The sequence below is a fragment of the Cnephaeus nilssonii genome (assembly GCF_951640355.1).
Source record: "Cnephaeus nilssonii genome assembly, chromosome: 7".
NCBI classification, from domain to species: domain Eukaryota; kingdom Metazoa; phylum Chordata; class Mammalia; order Chiroptera; family Vespertilionidae; genus Cnephaeus; species Cnephaeus nilssonii.
In genome coordinates, this window is record NC_137078.1 from 23,929,618 (window position 1) to 23,948,006 (window position 18,389).

At 48.0% G+C, this 18,389-nt stretch overlaps 1 protein-coding gene across 1 annotated transcript in view; it reads right to left on the reverse strand.

Annotated features, from left to right (window-relative positions):
- The window catches only part of DTNBP1 (dystrobrevin binding protein 1), a 152,199-nt gene that overhangs the window by 125,239 nt on the left and 8,571 nt on the right, over positions 1-18,389 (reverse strand). Inside the window, exons 2-3 of the mRNA XM_079776853.1 lie at positions 11,704-11,757; positions 10,978-11,028 (exon numbers count right to left, since the gene is read on the reverse strand). Coding sequence (XP_079632979.1) covers positions 10,978-11,028; positions 11,704-11,757 — 105 coding nt within the window. The remainder of the gene's footprint in view (positions 1-10,977; positions 11,029-11,703; positions 11,758-18,389) is intronic.

Consider the following 18,389-nt stretch of genomic DNA (forward strand, 5'->3'; position numbering starts at 1 on the left):
CCACGCCCACCATCCAATCAGAGCTAGTATGCAAATTAACCCAAACCAAGATGGCTACAGCCACAGAGAGCAAGGTTTCCTAGGTAACAGAGGAAGCCAAGCTTTTTGCCAGCCGTTGCAAGCCTAAGCCTCCACTCAAGCTACAAAGTTTCAATTATAGAAGGTAAACAAATTTAAACAAATGGCGGCAGAATGGAGCTTGAGAGAGCAGGCCAGGGTTGCCGCCGGCAACAGGGGAAGCAAAGCTTTCCACACACCCTGGCCGGGCCTACCTGCTTAAGGCAACAAAGTTTCAATTATAACCCTAACACAAATGGCTGCGGGCCTCGGAGGGAGCCCCAGCTTGGCTCTGCTCCAGGCTACAAAGTTTCAATTGTAGACGGAAAATAAATTCCAGATACCAGGGCCTCCGCTTGCATTGCTAGGGGGCGTGGCCCGCCTGCAAACCACCACAGGCCCCTCGCTCAGGCCGCCCGACGCCCCAAGGGAACCCCACCCTGATCAGGGACACCCTTCAGGGCAAACCAGCTGGCCCCCACCCCTGTACCAGGCCTCTATCCTCTCTAATAAAAGAGTACTATGCAGATTGATCATCACTGCAACACACAATATAGCTGCCCCCATGTGGTTAAAGATCCTGCCCCCATGTGGACACAGGATGGCCACCACAAGATGGCCAGCAGGAAAGGGCAGTTGGGAGGCACCTGGCCTGCAAGGGAGGGCAGTTGAGAGGGACCAAGCCTGCAAGGGAGGGAAGTTGGAGGTGATCAACCCTGCAGGAGAGGGCAGTTAGGGGTGACCAGGCTGGCAGAGGAGGGAAGTTGGGGGCAAACAGGCTGGCAGCAGAGTGGTTAGGGGGTGATCAGGCTGGCAGGCAGAAGCGGTTAGGGGCAATCAGGAAGGCAGGCAGGCAAGCAGTTGGGAGCCAGCAGTCCTGGATTGTGAGAGGGATGTCCGACTGCCCGTTTAGGCCCGATCCCACCAGGATCGGGCCTAAACGGGCAGTCGGACATCCCTTGAGGGGTCCCATATTGGCAAGGGTACAGGCTGGGCTGAGGGACAACCCCCCTCCATGCACGAATTTCGTGCACCGGGCCTCTAGTATATATATGAGACCCAGTGCATGATTCAATCATGCACGTGTAGGCTGTCTGTCCGCTGGTCGGGACCCGGTGTGGCCGGCAGCTCTGAAGTCCCTGGGCCCCTAGGGTGAGGCGGGGCGGGGGTGTGGTCCTCCGGCGGCCGGGGTCTTGCCTTTGCCTCCAGCCCAGGAAGGCTGGGGCCGCCGCTTCCTCTGCCTTCCGGCTCCCTCATGAGCTCTCCCTCGGCCGGCCCGGGCTGCGTGGAAACCCGAGTCTTCTGCCCCGCACTCCTGCGACCCAACTGTCGCCAGACTCCTCCCCCGGGAGCCGCAGCACAAGCTCAGCGTCCTGCCGGCCCAATCACCACCCTAGCCACTCCGAGTCCTGCCCCCTGCGCCTCCTGCTGGCCCAATCGTGGGCATAGCGGAGTGATGGTAATTTACATATTAACTTTTTATCATGTAGGATATATATACACACACACACACACACACACACACACACACACACACACACACACACTGAGAGTGGCCAGATTATTACGTGTTCAGAGATCATAATAATCTCGCCACTCAGTGTATATGCTGTCAGTCGTTGACTGAAACATCGTTATGCAGCACACGACAATTAAGTATTATTCAGCCTTGAAAAGGAAGAAAATTCTGACATAAACCCTACAACATGGACGAATCTTAATAACACTATGCTAAGTGAAATAAGCCAATCACAAAAAGACAAATATTGTACAAGTTCATTTATATGAGACTAGTAGCCCGTTTGCACGAAGATTTGTGCAATAGACCTTCATTCACCTGGCTGCCTGCATCAGTTTTCTGCCGGCACCAGGGACCCAGGCCTTGGCTGTGGCCACCACCTTCTGCCTTTTTCAGGGTCGGGGCTTGGCCCCGGGCGGTGGCCTTGGGCTCGGCGGCACGCAACATCCTTGCTAAGGATCGCAGGAGCCAACCCCCAGTGGTTTCCTGCGATCCGTGCAGGCTGCCCACTGGTACCCAAGGCCGGGAAAGCCTCCGCCCCAGGCTTTCCTGGCCTTGGGCTCGCCGCACCCAGCGTCCCTGCTACCGATCACAGGAGCCAACCCCCAGTGGTTTCGGTGCAGGCTCCCCGCTGGTGCCCAAGGCCCGGAAAGCCTCGGCCCCTGGGACCCCCGGGAGGGGCGGGAGGGGCCGGGCCACGCCCCCCCAGGTGGCCGATCGACCCCCGGACCCCCGAGAGGGGCGGGAGGGGCAGGGCCACGCCCTCCCAGGTAGACGATCAACCCCGGGACCCCCGGGAGGGGCGGGAGGGGCAGGGCCACGCCCCCCCGGGTGGCCGATCGCCCCCGGACCCCCGAGAGGGGCGGGAGGGGCAGGGCCACGCCCTCCCAGGTAGACGATCAACCCCGGGACCCCCGGGAGGGGCGGGAGGGGCCGGGCCACGCCCCCCCAGGTGGCCGATCGACCCCCGGACCCCCGAGAGGGGCGGGAGGGGCAGGGCCACGCCCTCCCAGGTAGACGATCAACCCCGGGACCCCCGGGAGGGGCGGGAGGGACCCGGACACGCCCCCCCGGGTGGCCGATCGCCCCCGGCACCCCCGGGAGGGGCGGGAGGGGCCCGGACACGCCCCCCTAGGTGGCCGATTGCCCCAGGCACCCCCAGGGAGCGGCGGCATGGGCCCGGCCACGCCCCCGGGGGTGCCGATCGCCCCAGGCACCCCCGGGAGCGGCGGCATGGGCCCGGCCACGCCCCCCCGGGGTGCCGATCATCCCAGGCACCCCCGGGAGCGGCGGCATGGGCCCGGCCACGCCCCCCCGGGGTGCCGATCACCCCAGGCACCCCGGGGAGCGGCAGCATGGGCCCGGGCAAGCCCCCCCGGGGTGCCGATGGGCCCAGGCACCCCCGGGAGCGGCGGCATGGGTCCGGCCACGCCCCCCGGGGTGCCGATGGGCCCAGGCACCCCCGGGAGCGGCGGCATGGGTCCGGCCACGCCCCCCCAGGGTGCCGATGGGCCCGGCCATGCCCCCCCGGGGTGCCGATCGCCCCAGGCACCCCGGGAGCGGCGGCATGGGCCCGGCCACGCCCCCCCGGGGTGCCGATCGCCCCAGGCACCCCCGGGAGCGGCGGCATGGGCCGGGCCACTTGGCACCGCCATCTTGAACTTCTCAACGGCGGATATGCCACCCGGAGTCCCGCCCCCAGCCTCCTGCCTGCCCAATCGTGGGCATAGCGGAGGTGCGGTCAATTTGCATGTTTCTCTATTATAAGGTAAGATACCCAGAGTACTAATCAAAGTCATAAAGAGATAAAGTAGAATGACAACTGTCAGAGGCAAGGGGAAGGAGACAATGGGGAGTTATTGTTTAACAGGTATATTTTTAGTTTTGCAAGATGAAAAGTTTTGGAGATTGGGTGCACAACAGTATGAATGTACTTAACACTACTAAATTGTACATTTAAAAAATGGTTAAGCCCAGATGGTGTAGCTCAGTGGTTGAGCGTCAACCTATGAACTAGGAGGTCAGGGTTTGATTCCCAGTCAGGACACATGCCCGGGTTGCAGGCTCGATCCTCTGTAGGGGGCATGCAGGAGGCAGCCAATCAATGATTCTCTCTCATCACTGATGTTTCTATCCCTCTCTCCCTCTCCCTTCCTCTCTGAAATCAATAAAAAATACATTTTTAAAAAATGGTTAAGATAATAAATTTTATGTTATACTAGAGGTCCGGTGCACGAAATTCATGCACAGCGGGAAGGGGAGAGGGATTGTCCCTCAGCCTGGCCTGCAACCTCTGCAATCTGGGACCCCTCAGGGGCTATCCGACTGCCTCTCGCAATCCGGGGACCGCTGGCTCCTAACCACTTGCCTGCCTGCCTGCCTTATCACCACTAACCACCTCTGCCTGGCTGCCTGATCGCCCCTAACTATTCCCCTACCAGCCTGATTGCCCCTAACCACCTCTGCCTCGCCTCGCACCCGGGACCCAGGATTCCCTCCTCCAGCCAGTCACAGGCACCTGGGATCTGGGCTTCCCTCCCTCTGGCCGGCCGCAGGGGACCATGGCGGGTGGCTTCGCCCAGGCTGCAGCCACAGGTGCTGGTGCCCGGGACCACGGGGTAGGTGGCTTGTCCCTCTCCCAGGCCGCAGCTACAGGAGCTGGTGCCCAGGACCGCAGGGCAGGCGGCTTGTCCCTCTCCCGGGCTGCAGGTGCAGATGCAGCTGCTGGCACCCAGGACCATGGGGTGGGCAGCTTGTCCCTATCCCAGGCCGCAGCCCCAGCCACTGGCGCCTGGGACCACGGGACATGTGGCTTGTCCCTTTTCCAGGCCACAGCCTGGCTGGTCCCCATTCCTCTCTCACGAGCACATTTGTGCCTGGCTGGTCCCCATTCCTCTCTCCCCAGTGTTGAGTGCCTGAGACATAATGGCATGATGACCATTTGCATATTAGCTCTTTATTATATAGGACTAGTGGCCCGGTGCACGTTCGTGCACGGGGGGTGGGTGGGAGGGTGTCACTCAGCCTGGCCTGCACCCTCTCCAATCTAGGACCCCTCAAAGGATGTCCTACTGCCGGTTTACAGAGATCAGGCCTAAACCGGCAGTCGGACATCCCTCTGGCAATCCGGGACTGCTGGCTCCTAACCGCTCACCTGCCTGCCTGCCTGCCTGATTGCCCCTCACCACTCTGCCTGCCAGCCTGCTTGCCCCCAACTGCCCCTCCGCCAGCCTGATCACCCCCAACTGCCTCCCGTGCCAGTGTGCTCGCCCCCAACTTCCCCCGTGCCAGTGTGCTCGCCCCCAACTTCCCCCCCCGCTGGCCTGTTCGTCCCCACCTTCCCTCCCCACTGGCCTGCTCGCCCCAACTGCCCCCCTACTGGCCTGCTCACTCCAAACTGGACCCCACCGTCCTAATCACCTCCAACTGACCTCCACTGACAGCCTGCTTGCCCCCAACTGACCCCCCTGCTGGTCTGCTTACCCCCAATGGGCCCGCCCCCCACCAGCCTGATCACCCACAACTTCCCTCCCTTCTTGGCCTCTAACCGCCTCTACCTCGGCCCCGCCACCATGGCTTTGTCCAGAAGAACGTCCTGAAGGTCTCCTGGAAGGTCTCCCAGTATAATTAGCATATTGCCCTTTTATTAGTATAGATAGAGGCCTGGTGCACAGGTGGGGGCTGGCTGGTTTGCCCTGAAGGGTGTCCCGGATCAGGATGGGGGTACCACTGGGGTGCCTGGCCAGCCTGGGTGAGAGGCTGAGGGCCATTTTCAGGCTGGCCACACCGCCTTCAGGGTGGAGGTCCCCACTGGGGTGTCTGGCCAGCCTGGGTGAGGGCTTATGGCTATATGCAGGCTGGACAAGCCCCCCAGCAGGGACCCTTACCCCATGGGGGTGTGGCCACCCTGGGTGAGGGGCTGAGGGATATTTGCAGGCTGGCCGCAGCCCCTTCAGGGTGGGGTTCCCCGCTGGGGTGCCTGTCCAGCCTGGGTGAGAGGCTGATGGCTGTTTGTAGGCTGGCCACAGCCCCTTCAGGGTGGGGGGGTCCTGCTGGGGTGCCTGGCCAGCCTGGGTGAGGGGCTGATGGCTGTTTGCAGGCTGGCCACATCCCCCACCGATCCAGGCTCCCAGCCCTCCTTTTTTTCTTTTCTTTTTTTTTTTCAGCGCCTCCTTGAGCAGAGGCCAGCGCCGGCTGGAAGCAGGTATCTGGGATTTATTTATCTTCTATAGTTGAAACTTTGTAGCCTTGAGCGGAGGCCAGGGCCGGCCAGGGCAGGCAGGAAACTTGGCTTCCTCCATCACCGGGGGCCACCCAAGCCTCCTGCTCGCTCCAGCTCTGTGGCCACCGCCATCTTTGTTGGGTTGATTTGCATACTCACTCCTGATTGGCTGGTGGGTGTAGCAGAGTGATGGTTAATTTGCATGTTCCTCTTTTATTAGTATAGATGTTATCACAAATTTTAAAAAATTTAAAAATTATTTAAATATCTGCTATTTAAAAATGGCTTTTCCTCTACTCAAGTATTAGTTCTAAAGAGAAAAGAATTTCAGTGCAATGAGTGAACACATTTATAGACACCTTCCTATGATTGTAAATTTTTCATATTAAGTCCGAAAATGTACTCCATCCTAAAAAAACTACCACACACAAAAGTCTACATCTCCAAAATAAATCTTTGAATAAAGTCTTTCAACTAAATAATTAAATTTAAAAAATAAAGATAAAATGTAAACAGTAAACAGTATACCTCTGACTAAATTTTACTATATCTCCTTTCAGGTTCACGTATGTTCTTCACGCAACAAAACAGGGCAGGAAATTATTATCAAATTGAGCACTTTGATTTCAGAGAAGAAAAGGTAAATCTCTAGATTAAGCAACCATAAAAAGAAACCCAATAAAAAATGAGAAAAGAGCCCTAGCCAGTTTTTCTCAATGGATAGACATCAGCCGGCAGACCAAAGGGTCCCGCAGGTTTGAATCCTGTCAAGCGCAGGTACCATGGATGCAGGCTCCTCCCTGGCCCAGGCCCTGGTCAGTTGGGGCCATGCAGGAGGCAACCAATCAACGTGTTTCTCTCATATTGATGTTTCTTTCCGTCTTTCCCTCACTCTTCCACTATCCCTGAAAATCAATGGAAAAATATCCTCAGGTGAGGATTAACAAACAAACAAACGAGAAAAGAGAAAGCAAAATGTAGGTATGGTGTCATTATAAATACAGATAAGGATTATACACCAATAATGAACTCACAGAAAGAGAAACTAAAAAAACAATCCCATTTAACACCATACCAAAAAAATTAAGATACCTAGGAATAAACTTAACTAAGGACGTAAAAGACCTGTACTCAGAAAACTACAGGACACTGAAAAAAGAGATACAGGAAGACATAAACAAAAGGAAGAACATACTGTGTTCATGGACTGGTAGAATCAACAATATTAAAATGTCCTTACTACCCAAAGCAATTTATAGATTCAATGCAATCCCCATTAAAATACCAACGGCATATTTCACAGACCTAGAACAAACTCTCCAAAAATTTATCTGGAATAAAAAAAGACCCCGAATAGCCACAGCAACCCTGAGCAAGAAAAACAAAGTTGGAGGGATCACAATACCAGATATCAAGCTATATTACAAAGCCACTGTTCTCAAAACTTCCTGGTACTGGCACAAGAACAGACATATAGACCAGTGATGGGCAACCTTTTGAGCTTGGTGTGTCAAACTTCTCCAAAAAACTGAGCATAACTCGGGTAGTGTGTCACTTTGAGGAAAAAACATTATTTCGCAAATGTTTCATCCTCGGCATACGGCCGCCTCAGCGGCCGCGTGTCATCAGAAATGGCTACGCGTGTCAGTGCTGACACGCATGTCATAGGTTTGCCATCACTGATATAGACCAATGGAACAGAACAGAGAACCCAGAAATAGACCTAAGCCATTTTGCTCAATTAATATTTGACAAAGGAGGCAAAAGCATACAATGGAGTCCAGACAGTCTCTTCAATAAATGGTGCTGGGAAAATTTGTCAGATAAATGGAAAAAAATGAAACTAGATCACCAACTTACACCATACACAAAAACAAACTCAAAATGGTTAAAGGACTTAAATGTAAGATGGGAAACCATAAAAATCTTAGAAGACTCGATAGGCAGCAAAATATCAGACATATATTGTAGCAATATCTTTACCGATACAGCTCCTAGGGCAATGGAAACTAAGGAGAAAATAAACAAATGGGACTACATCAAAATAAAAAGCTTCTGCACAGCAAAAGAAACCATCAACAAAACAACAAGAAAGCCCACTGCATGGGAGAACATATTTGCTAATGCTATCTCAGATAGGGGTTTAATCTCCAAAATTTATAGGGAACTCATAAAACTTAACAAAAGGAAGATAAAGAATCCAATAAAAAATGGGCAAAGGACCTAAATATAATCTTTTCAAAAGAAGACATACAGAAGGCCCAGAGACACATGAAAACATGCTCAAAGTCACCAATCATCAGAGAGATGCAAATCAAAACGACAATGAGGTACCATCTCACAACTGTCAGAATGGCTATCATCAACAAATCAACAAACGCCAAGTGCTGGAGAGGATGTGGAGAAAAAGGAACCCTCATGCCCTGCTGGTGAGAATGCAGACTGGTGCAGCCACTGAGGAAAACAATATGGAGTTTCTTCAAAAAATTAAAATATGGAACTCCCATTCGATCCAGTAATCCCACTTCTGGGAATATATCCCAAGAAATCAGAAACACCAATCAGAAAGGACACATGCACCCCTATGTTCATAGTAGCACAATTTATAATAGCTAAGATTTTGAAAACAGCCTAAGTGCCCATCAGCAGATGAGTGGATTAAGAAACTGTGGTACATCTACACAATGGAAGACTACGCTACTATAAAAAAGAAGGAACTTTTACCATTTGCAACAGCATGAATGGACCTGGAGAGCATTATGCTAAGCAAAATAAGCCAGTCGGAGAAAGATAAGTATCACATGATCTCACTCAAATGTGGGATATAATAAACAACATAAACTGATGAATAAAAATAGATCCAGAGACAAAGAAACAGTGAACTGACCATCCAACCTCAGAGAGAAGGCAGGGGAGGGAGGAGGGTAAGAGATCAACCAAAGGACTTGTATGCATGTATATTAGTATAACCAACGGACAGGGACACTGGGGCGGTGGGGGCTTGTCGTGGGGGGGGGTCAATCAGGGAAAAAGGAAACATATGTAATATTTTAAACAATAATATATATATATATATATATGTGTGTGTGTATATATATATATACATATATATACACACACACACACACACACACACATATATATATATATATATATATATATATTAACCAAATAAATAAATAAATAAATACAGATAAGGAAAAACCATACTTTCTACTGCACACATCTTAACCACGTATCTGTCAGATGACACATTTTTAACTACAGAACTACATATAACAACATACAACATATAAAATCATATTTAACAGTTGTATTGAAATAATTCACCCTCTTAAAGTATATAATTCAGTATTTTTTAGTATATTCACAAATTTGGGCATCTATTACCACTATCTAATTCCAGAAAACTTTCATACCCCCAAAAAACACACACATTTGCAGTCATTACACATTCCCCTCTCCACCAAACCTCGGCAACCACATATATATTTAATGTCTCTATGAATTCATCTCTTCTGGACATTTCATACAATATGTGGGCTTTTGTTTGGTTTCTTTAACTTAATATATTTTTAAGTTTCATCCACAGTCCTTGTTGTGACTGAATAATATTCTATTGTATGAATATGCCACAGTTTGTTTATCTATTCAGGTGATGAATATTTGTACTGTTTCTACTTTCTGGCTATCATAAATAATACTGATTTATGAATAATACTGCTCTGCACACTTGTGTACAATTTTTTATGTTGACATATGTTTTTACTTCTCTTGGTGTGAAATTGCTGGGTCACATGGTAAATTTATGTTTAACTTTTTGAGAAACCTCCAATCTTTTTTCCGCAGTAGCTGCACCATTTTACATTCCCACCAGCAATACAAAAAGTTTCTAATTTCTCCATATCCTCAACAATACTTGTTATTATCTGTCTTTCTTATAGTTGTGGGTGTGAAATATTATTTCATTGTGGTTTTGATTTGCATTTCCCTGATGACTAATAATGTTGAACACCTTTTCGTGTGCTTATTGGCCATCTGTATATCTTCTTTAGGGAAATATCTATTTAGATCCTTTGGCTATTTCTTCATTGGGTTGTCTTTCTATTTTTGAGTTATAAAACTTACTTATATACTCTAAATACAAGTCCTTCATCATGTATATGATTTGCAAATATATTCTCCCATTCTGTAGATTGTTATTTCTTGCCCTTTCTTGATCATGTTCTTTGAAGTAAAGAAGTTTCTAATTTTTCTGAAGTCCAATATTTCTATTTTTTCTTTCGTTACTTATGCTTTTGATGTCATAGCTAAGAAAACCATATCTATAAAACCATGAAGAAAAAATAAAAAAGTAAGAATCAAAGTAAGAAAATGATTGAGGACTCAAATTCAAGATCAACTTTCTTGTGACGAGGTGAGAAGGCCGGCAGGGGGTTAGTGAGGGACAACCAAACGACTGAACAGCAGACTGCGTGGGGCGACCAGGACGGCAGGCGGGGCAGGTGAGGGAGACCAGACCAGTGGGGGGAGGGGCAGTTGGGGGTGACCAGGCCAGCAGAGGGGGGCAGTTTGAGGCAACCAGGCTGGCAGAGGAGAAGTTGGGGGCAACCAGGCTGGCGGGGGGGGGGGGGGTTATTTGGGGGCAACCAGGCCAGCAGGGGGCACAGTTAGTGGTGATCAGGCCAGCAGGCAGAGGCAGTTAGGGATGATCAGGCTGGCAGGAGGGCAGTTAGGGGTAATCAGGCTGGCAGGCAGGTGAGCGGTTAGGTGTCAGCCGTCCCGGATTGTGAGAGGGATGTCTGCTGGTTTAGGCCCGATCCCGGCAGTTGGACATCCCCTGAGGGGTCCAGGATTGGAGAGGGTGAAAGCTGGGCTGGAGGGACTCCCCCACCCCCATACACGAATTTCATGCACCGGGCCTCTAGTAAGCATAATAAATACACATAAAGTATTGAGTAGTAAATATAATTTGATCATTCTGCTCAGTCTTAATGGCCTTTGTATTAACCAGTGAAAAGTAAAAGCCCCTCTGAGAAAAGAATAAGCAAATAATTCCGAATCACTATGTTCATATAAAATTTCATTATTATTAAAGTTTCTATCTACAAATTATAAAATATTTTAGACAATAAAATAGTCAGAAGTACAATCTTCTTATTTAAATGAAAACACTTACCTGCTAAGTAATTCCAATCCAGCAGAGTACTTTGGCAAATATGAAACAGTCCTGCCAAAAGAAACACTTATTTTATTAAAACTGTTTCTAATTTAGGCCAATTAAAAAAAGTTACATATAAGAATTTTGACATTGTCAATTGTAACATGAAATATTTTAAAATCACTAATGACAACTTACCTAAACTTTTAAAGAAATATATTGCTTTATTTCCAAGTACACTGTTGTATTCTATCAACAATCACTTGGCCCTATACTAGTAAATTAGTTTCAGCACATAATAATAAACACTTTAATGTAGTGCAAAATAAGAATTTTTTGAAAGCTCATTATCTCTAGGTTGAAAGTGACATTTGGCCATGTGTTTTACTTTATTAAAAAGTGAACAGAGCTAAAGATGTTTGCTTGCCAGGTACTGTTCCATTATTAATTTGCTTCTTAATGCAGGACTTTTAATTTGCTCTTAGTATGCAAATAAAATGATTAATGAAAAATAGCCATTGAATTTCAGAGTAAAACAATTACACTTAACCATTTTTTCAATCATTTTACAATTTTATCAAAAATTTTTCCAGTGTTACAAAATTTAAAAGAATCATAAGTTGTTTTGTAGTCAGATGCACTTAATAGTTATAAAACCCATTAAAGTAATTATACCATTATGACTATAACTAAAAGTTGGATGAAATTTAGGTCATAGTAAATCAAATCTTAGCACAAGCTTACCTTGGTTTGCTTTTTACTTTAGCTTCTCTTGACTTGTCACTTAAAGTCTTCAACCTATAATTAAACAAAAATATTCTTAGAGCTCAAGAAAATTTTTCAATAGTAAATTACAAAGTTGTTCATATTTTGGATCGAAGAAGCCAGTATTTTTAGCAAGAAAAAGTATTTGTAAAAGCATAGTATTTACTATGTATTATATATCACAAATGAAAAATCTGTAGTAAATATTATATGTGGTATATAGTCCAAACATAGTCTTTACTATATGTGAGAAACTACAAATAGAAAATTTGTAGCAAACATTTTTATGTTTCCTTGTCCCAAATACCCTTTTTAGAAACAACTCCTCTGTGTGATCAAACTAGAGAAACCTCATTTATCTGGCATCATTAGAAAAGAGGTCCACTTATGTGTACTTGGTAGGTTTCATAAAGAGAACTAAGCAGCACATTTTATTAAGTAAAACTTCAAATCTCTACCATTTGTTGAAATTTGGGGGTGGGTGGGTAGATGGGTGGGGAGAGATTAACCAAAAAACTTATATACATGTATGCATAATCCCCAGACACAGACAATAGTGTGGCAAGGGAGGGGCGTCATGTGCAGGGGGGAGGGGTTCCATAGGGAAATGCTTTCAACAATACTTTCAACCATAAAGATAAATCTATGTATACTAGAGGCCCGGTGCATGAAATTTGTGCACTGGCGGGGGGGGTGTCCCTCAGCCCAGCCTGCACCCTCTCCAATCTGGGACCCCTTGGGGGATATCCGACTGCCGATTTAGGCCCGATCTCTGTAGGATTGCGCCTAAACCGGCAGTCGAACATCCCTCTCACAATCCGGAATTGCTGGCTCCCAACTGCTCTCCTGCCTGCCAGCCTGATCACTCCCTTGCCAACCTGATTTACGCCTAACTGCACTCCTGCTGGCCCGATTACACCCAACAGCCTTCCCCTGCCGGCCCAATTGCCCCCAACTGCTCTCCCCTGCTTGCCCAGTAATCCCCAACTGCTGTCCCCTACCGGCCCGGTCATCCCCAATGCCCTCACCTGCCAGCCTGGTCGCCCCTAACTGCCCTCCACTGCCAGCCTGGTCACCCCTAACTGCCCTCCCCTGCCGACCTGGTCACCCCCAACTGCCCTCCCCTCCAGGCCTGGTCACTCCCAACTGCCCTCCCCTGAAGGCCTGGTCCCCCCCAACAGCCCTCCACTGCCAGCCTGGTCACCCCTAACTTCCCTCCCCTGCTAGCCTGGTCGCCCCTAACTGCCCTCCCCTGTCGGCCGGGTCACCCCTAACTGCCCTCCCCTGCCAACCTGGGTGCCCCCAACTGCTCTCCCCTGCTGGCCTGGTCCCCCCAAACTGCCCTCCCCTGCCGGCCCGGTCACCCCTAACTGCCCTCCCCTCCAGGCCTGGTTATCCCCAACTGCCCTCCCCTGCAGGTCTGGTCACTCCTAATTGCCCTCCCCTGAAGGCCTGGTCACCCCTAACTGCCCTCCCCTGCTGGCCTGGTCATCCCTAGCTGCCCTTCCCTGCTGGCCTGGTTGCCCCTAACTGCTCTCCCCTGCTGGCCTGGTTGCCCCTAACTGCTGTCCCCTGCTGGCCTGATCACCCACAACTACCCTCCCCTGCCAGCCATCTTGTGGCAGCCATATTTGACCAGATGGGGACGGCCATCTTGTGCGAGGGCATGAGGATCAATTTGCTTATTACCTCTTTATTATATAGGACTAGAGGCCCGGTGCACGAAATTCATGCACAAGGGGGTAAGGGGTCCCTCAGCCCAGCCTGCACCCTCTCGCAATCTGGGACCTCTCAGTGGATGTCCAACTGTCAATTTAACATTCCTCTTGCAATCCGGGACTGCTGGCTCCTAACCGCTCACCTGCCTGCCTGATCACCCCTAACTGCTTGCCAGCCTGCCTGATCACCTGTAACCACTCTGCCTGACTGCCTGATTGCCCCTAACTGCTCACCTGCCTGCCTGATCGCCCCTAACCGCCTCTGCCTCGGCCCCCATCACCACGGCTTCGTCCAGAAGGACGTCTGGAATGATGTCCGGAAATTCGTTCAGCTGCCTGGTCTAATTAGCATATTATGCTTTTATTATTATAGATAAGCCTAAGTGACCATTTGACCATTTGACCTTTCGACTGGTTGCTATGATGCGCACTGACCACCAGGGGGCAGACGCTCAATGCAGGAGCTGCCCCCTGGTGGTAAGTACGTTCCCACAGTGGGAGCACCACTCAGCTGACCGATAGGCACCAGACACAGGGCTCAAAGCTGGTGAGCGTAGCTGCAGCAGCGTGAGCCTCTTCCTTGAACACTCCCCCTGGGTGCCCCGCCCCCATCTGGACCCGGACCTGATTGAGACTGGCATTGGGACTGACTGGGCACGAGCCCACGGCCGCTTCTAGGTCATGAGCGCTGATATCACCCTAGGATGGGTGCTCGGAGACCGCAGCAGAGCAGCAGCGAGCCTACCAAGTGGCGGCGGTGGCAGGCGCAGCGGGGCAGGGATGAGCAGGAGCGGCAGGCGGCGTTGGACTGCCGGTTTCTGCCCCATCCCCGCAGGCCACGCGGAGGGACCCCAGAGTGCACTGGGCCTCTAGTTTTAAAATAAAGCTTTCTAAAATATATTACAAAACTCTTTCATTAAAGAGGGTATGGTATATTCTATTTAACATTTTCTGATAAACTCCAGGTCATTATTATGACTACCACTGACTGCATTTTGTGGCGAAACAGTACTCTCCTCACATTTACAAGGTAGGGATGCCTCTTCATTTACTAGCGTGACACCAATCCACACTAGTTTTTTTTTTAGTTTGTTTGGGATCCTGTGTCTATTTTTTCTAAATTTAAGTTTTCCATCTCCACCACTGGACACCTTACTCCTTCTGTGAGCTACTTAACTATACAGCTTCTCACATTTCTACTTGCTTTTTTAAATTATTGGACTGGAAAACATATAAATGGGCCAGAAATGCGTATACAAAATGAAATAGGCTTTTCTATATATAAAATATAAAGTTCATAAACTTTGTATAATTTATTCACTTCACTGGCCCACTGTTACCATTTTTTGGCTGTGGACTCTGTACTATATTATTGAGGTCACCAAAAAGCAAGTGCTAAATTATGGTATAATCTCATATGAGACAGTATTGCTATACATGCTGTTTTTAAAAAATATATATTTTTTATTGATTTCAAGGAGGAAGGGAGAGGGAGAGAGAGATAGAAACATCGATGATGAGAGAGAATCACTGATCAGCTGCCTCCTGCAAGTGCCACACTGGTGATCAAGCCCTGACCGGGAATTGAACCATGACCTTCTGGTTCATAGGTTGATGCTTAACTATTGAACCATGCTGGCTGGGCTGTACAGGCTCTTCTTGATTACTTCAATAAATACTCATTTCTAAATAGAGTCTGAAACATAGGCCACAGTACCACTGCAAGCCCTTACACAGCCTTTGTAAAAATAGAAGTGCTCCTTCCTTAAGATACTTCACTGCCACCAGCCAGAAACTGTCCTAATATACAAGCTGACTCATGTACAAATGCCCCAACCCTGTGCTGTGCAGTGTATAACCCGCACAACTGTACATGCAAACCCTGACACAGGATCCCATGTTTTTTTTGTCAATAATGCCTGGCTAAACACCAGACGGAAACTTCTGAGCAAACAACTTTAACGAATTGGAATGCCAATTTCATACAAAGATATTTAAATTATTCTAAGTTCTTTTTCAAAAATTAAAATATCAATGAGATTAATTTATCTACAATGTTAAAAAGACTCAATAATCTCTTTACTACAAACTAATTTGTATATATCTCTCCAGATGAGTCTAGGAAGTTGTATTTACTTATTTTTATTCCTTTATTTAAAGAATTTTTTTTTATTAATTTCAGAGAGGAAGGGAAAGGGAGAGGTAGAAACATCCATGATGAGAATCATTCATCTGCTGCCTCTTGCACGCCCCCTACTGGGGATCGAGCCCGCAATCCAGGCATGTGACCTTGACTAGAATCAAACCTGGACCCTTCAGTCCACAGCCTAACCTTCTATCCACTGATCCAAACCAGCTAGGGCTAGGAAGTTGTATTTAAAAAGTCTAACCTGCCATACAGAAACAATAAATACTTCCAAGTTCACTTTGGAAACTTGTAAGTCTGGTTTAAAGTAGGTTGAGCAACAACTAAGTAAAGTTATTTTGATTGCTATGCTCTACCATTTCCACTCCAAAGTGTGAGAAAGACACTTAGTTGTGAAATCCTCGGTATGATTATCCTAGTCAGTCATTACACTCCAAATTATTTTAGTGTTATTTTTAGTGATTCAGGAAAATTCCAATGGTTAGCTGTTAGAAGGATATTGAAAGGGAACTGCTAAGATCCTCTTTGGACCACTCTTACGTGATCTCACAAATATCTAGGTTGGTATTTCAAATATTTATTTCTAACCTTTCAGAAATAAGTCAGACAGAGAAAGACAAGATGCTTACCAGAGGGGATAAGGGATGGGTGAAAAAAGTAAAGGGGAATCTAGTCAATAATAATAATAGTGTGATAACTTTACACAGTTCGTTACTAGACAGATGATTAATAGACTTAGTATGGTGAGCACATCTTAAGATATAAATATGTCGACTCACTATGTTATACACCTGAAACTAATAATATTGAATACCAAGTATACTTTAATTTAAAAAATATATAATGTAGAGAAGAGGAACCAAGATGGCGACAAGGTTAAACAACTAAACTGCCGCCTCGCACAACAATTTCAAAAATACAACTAAAAGACAAAATGTCTACCACCCAGAACCACGGGAAAGTTGGCTGAGTGGAAGATTTACAACTAAGAAGAGAAAGAAGCACAAACGCTGAAAAGCTGAGGTACGGAGGCACACGAATCGGGCTAGTGGCGGGCGAATGGGCGCGCGGCTTTTCTTCAACCCGAAGGGAGACAAGCTCCGAACACTCTGAAATCCAGTTTCTGGGGACATGCGGGGAACCCAGACGCCTACGGGGAGAAGTTGGACTCTTGGCCATCGGGTCGGAAAGTGAGAGTGACTTTTTTGCAGAGGTGCGCCCAGCAATCATTGTTTACTGCGCTAGAGCGCAGGACGCAGGGACTTGGAAATGTGGAAAGGGAGAGACGGCTGACGGCAACCATCGCCGTTTGCCACGCCCTAGCCTAGTAACGCCGAGACCCCACCCCACACATTCTACAAACCCGCCCAGGCTCCACACAGCGTCTTTTGCATATAAATGGCCTGTTCTGTGGAAGCTTAACCAAATTAACTGCAGCTCCAGGCAGACTGCTCCAAAACCGCCCAAGCAAAGAGGAGAAAACTAGTTCTTGCTGTAGTTCCTGCTGGGGGGCCTCAGATAGTAGCTGACCTGCACCCCATTGGAGATCCAGACACTAGTATATCTAGTGGTCTGTGTGAGACGACACCAGATTTCAACCACTCTCATAAGGGACACATTCAAGAGGCAGACTCAGTGAGCACCAAAGCCCTGCCTGAACAAGTCCTGCCCCATAAACGTGTCTCCAGCACAGCAATTCTTCCATTATAGACACAGCGGGTCCTCACAGCCAATTGGCCTGGAGGTCAATTCTTCCCAGTGACACCAACAACAATCAAGACTTAACTACAACAAGGCTGTACACACAGTCCACAAAGGGGTATACCAAGAGTGTCCACCTCAGGTAACTGGGAGGCTGATCCGTTGAACCAATAGAACACCTAGTACACAAAGCTACCCAACCAACTCAGGGAAGCAGCGAAAATGAGGAGGCAAGGAAACAGATCCCAAACGAAAGAATGGAGGAGAACAAACGAATGGATATAGAGTTCAAAACCACGGTTATAAGGTTTTTCAAGAATTTCATGGAAAAGGCCGATAAATTTAATGAGACCCTCGAGGATATGAAAAAGGACCAACTAGAAATTAAACATACACTGACTGAAATAAAAAATATTATACAGAGACCCAACAGCAGACTAGAGGAACGCAAGAATCAACTCAAAGATTGGAATACAAAGAGTCAAAGGATACTCCTCCAGAGAAGCAAGAAGAAAAGAGAATTCAGAAAGTTGAATATAGTGTAAGAAGCCTCTGGGACAACTTCAAGCGTACCAACATCAGAATTATGGGGGTGCCAGAAGAAGAGAGAGAGCAAGACGCTGAGAACCTATTTGAAGAAATAATGACCGAAAACTTCTCCCACCTGATGAAAGAAATAGACTTACAAGTCCAGGAAGCACACAGAACCCCAAACAAAAGGAATTCAAAGAGGACCACACCAAGACATATCATAATTAAAATGCCAAGGGCAAAAGACAAAGAGAGAATCTTACAAGCAGCAAGAGAAAAACAGTTAGTTACCTACAAGGGAGCACCTATACGATTATCAGCTGATTTCTCAACAGAAACTATGCAGGCCAGATGGGAGTGGCAAGAAATATTCAAAGTGATGAATAGCAAGAACCTACAACCAAGACTACTCTACCTAGCAAAGTTATCATTCAGAATTGAAGGGCAGATAAAGAGCTTCACAGATAAGAAAAAGCTAAAGGAGTTCATCACCACCAAACCAGTATTATATGAAATGCTGAAAGGTATTCTTTAAAAAGAGGAAAAAGAAGAAAAAAGTAAAGATAAAA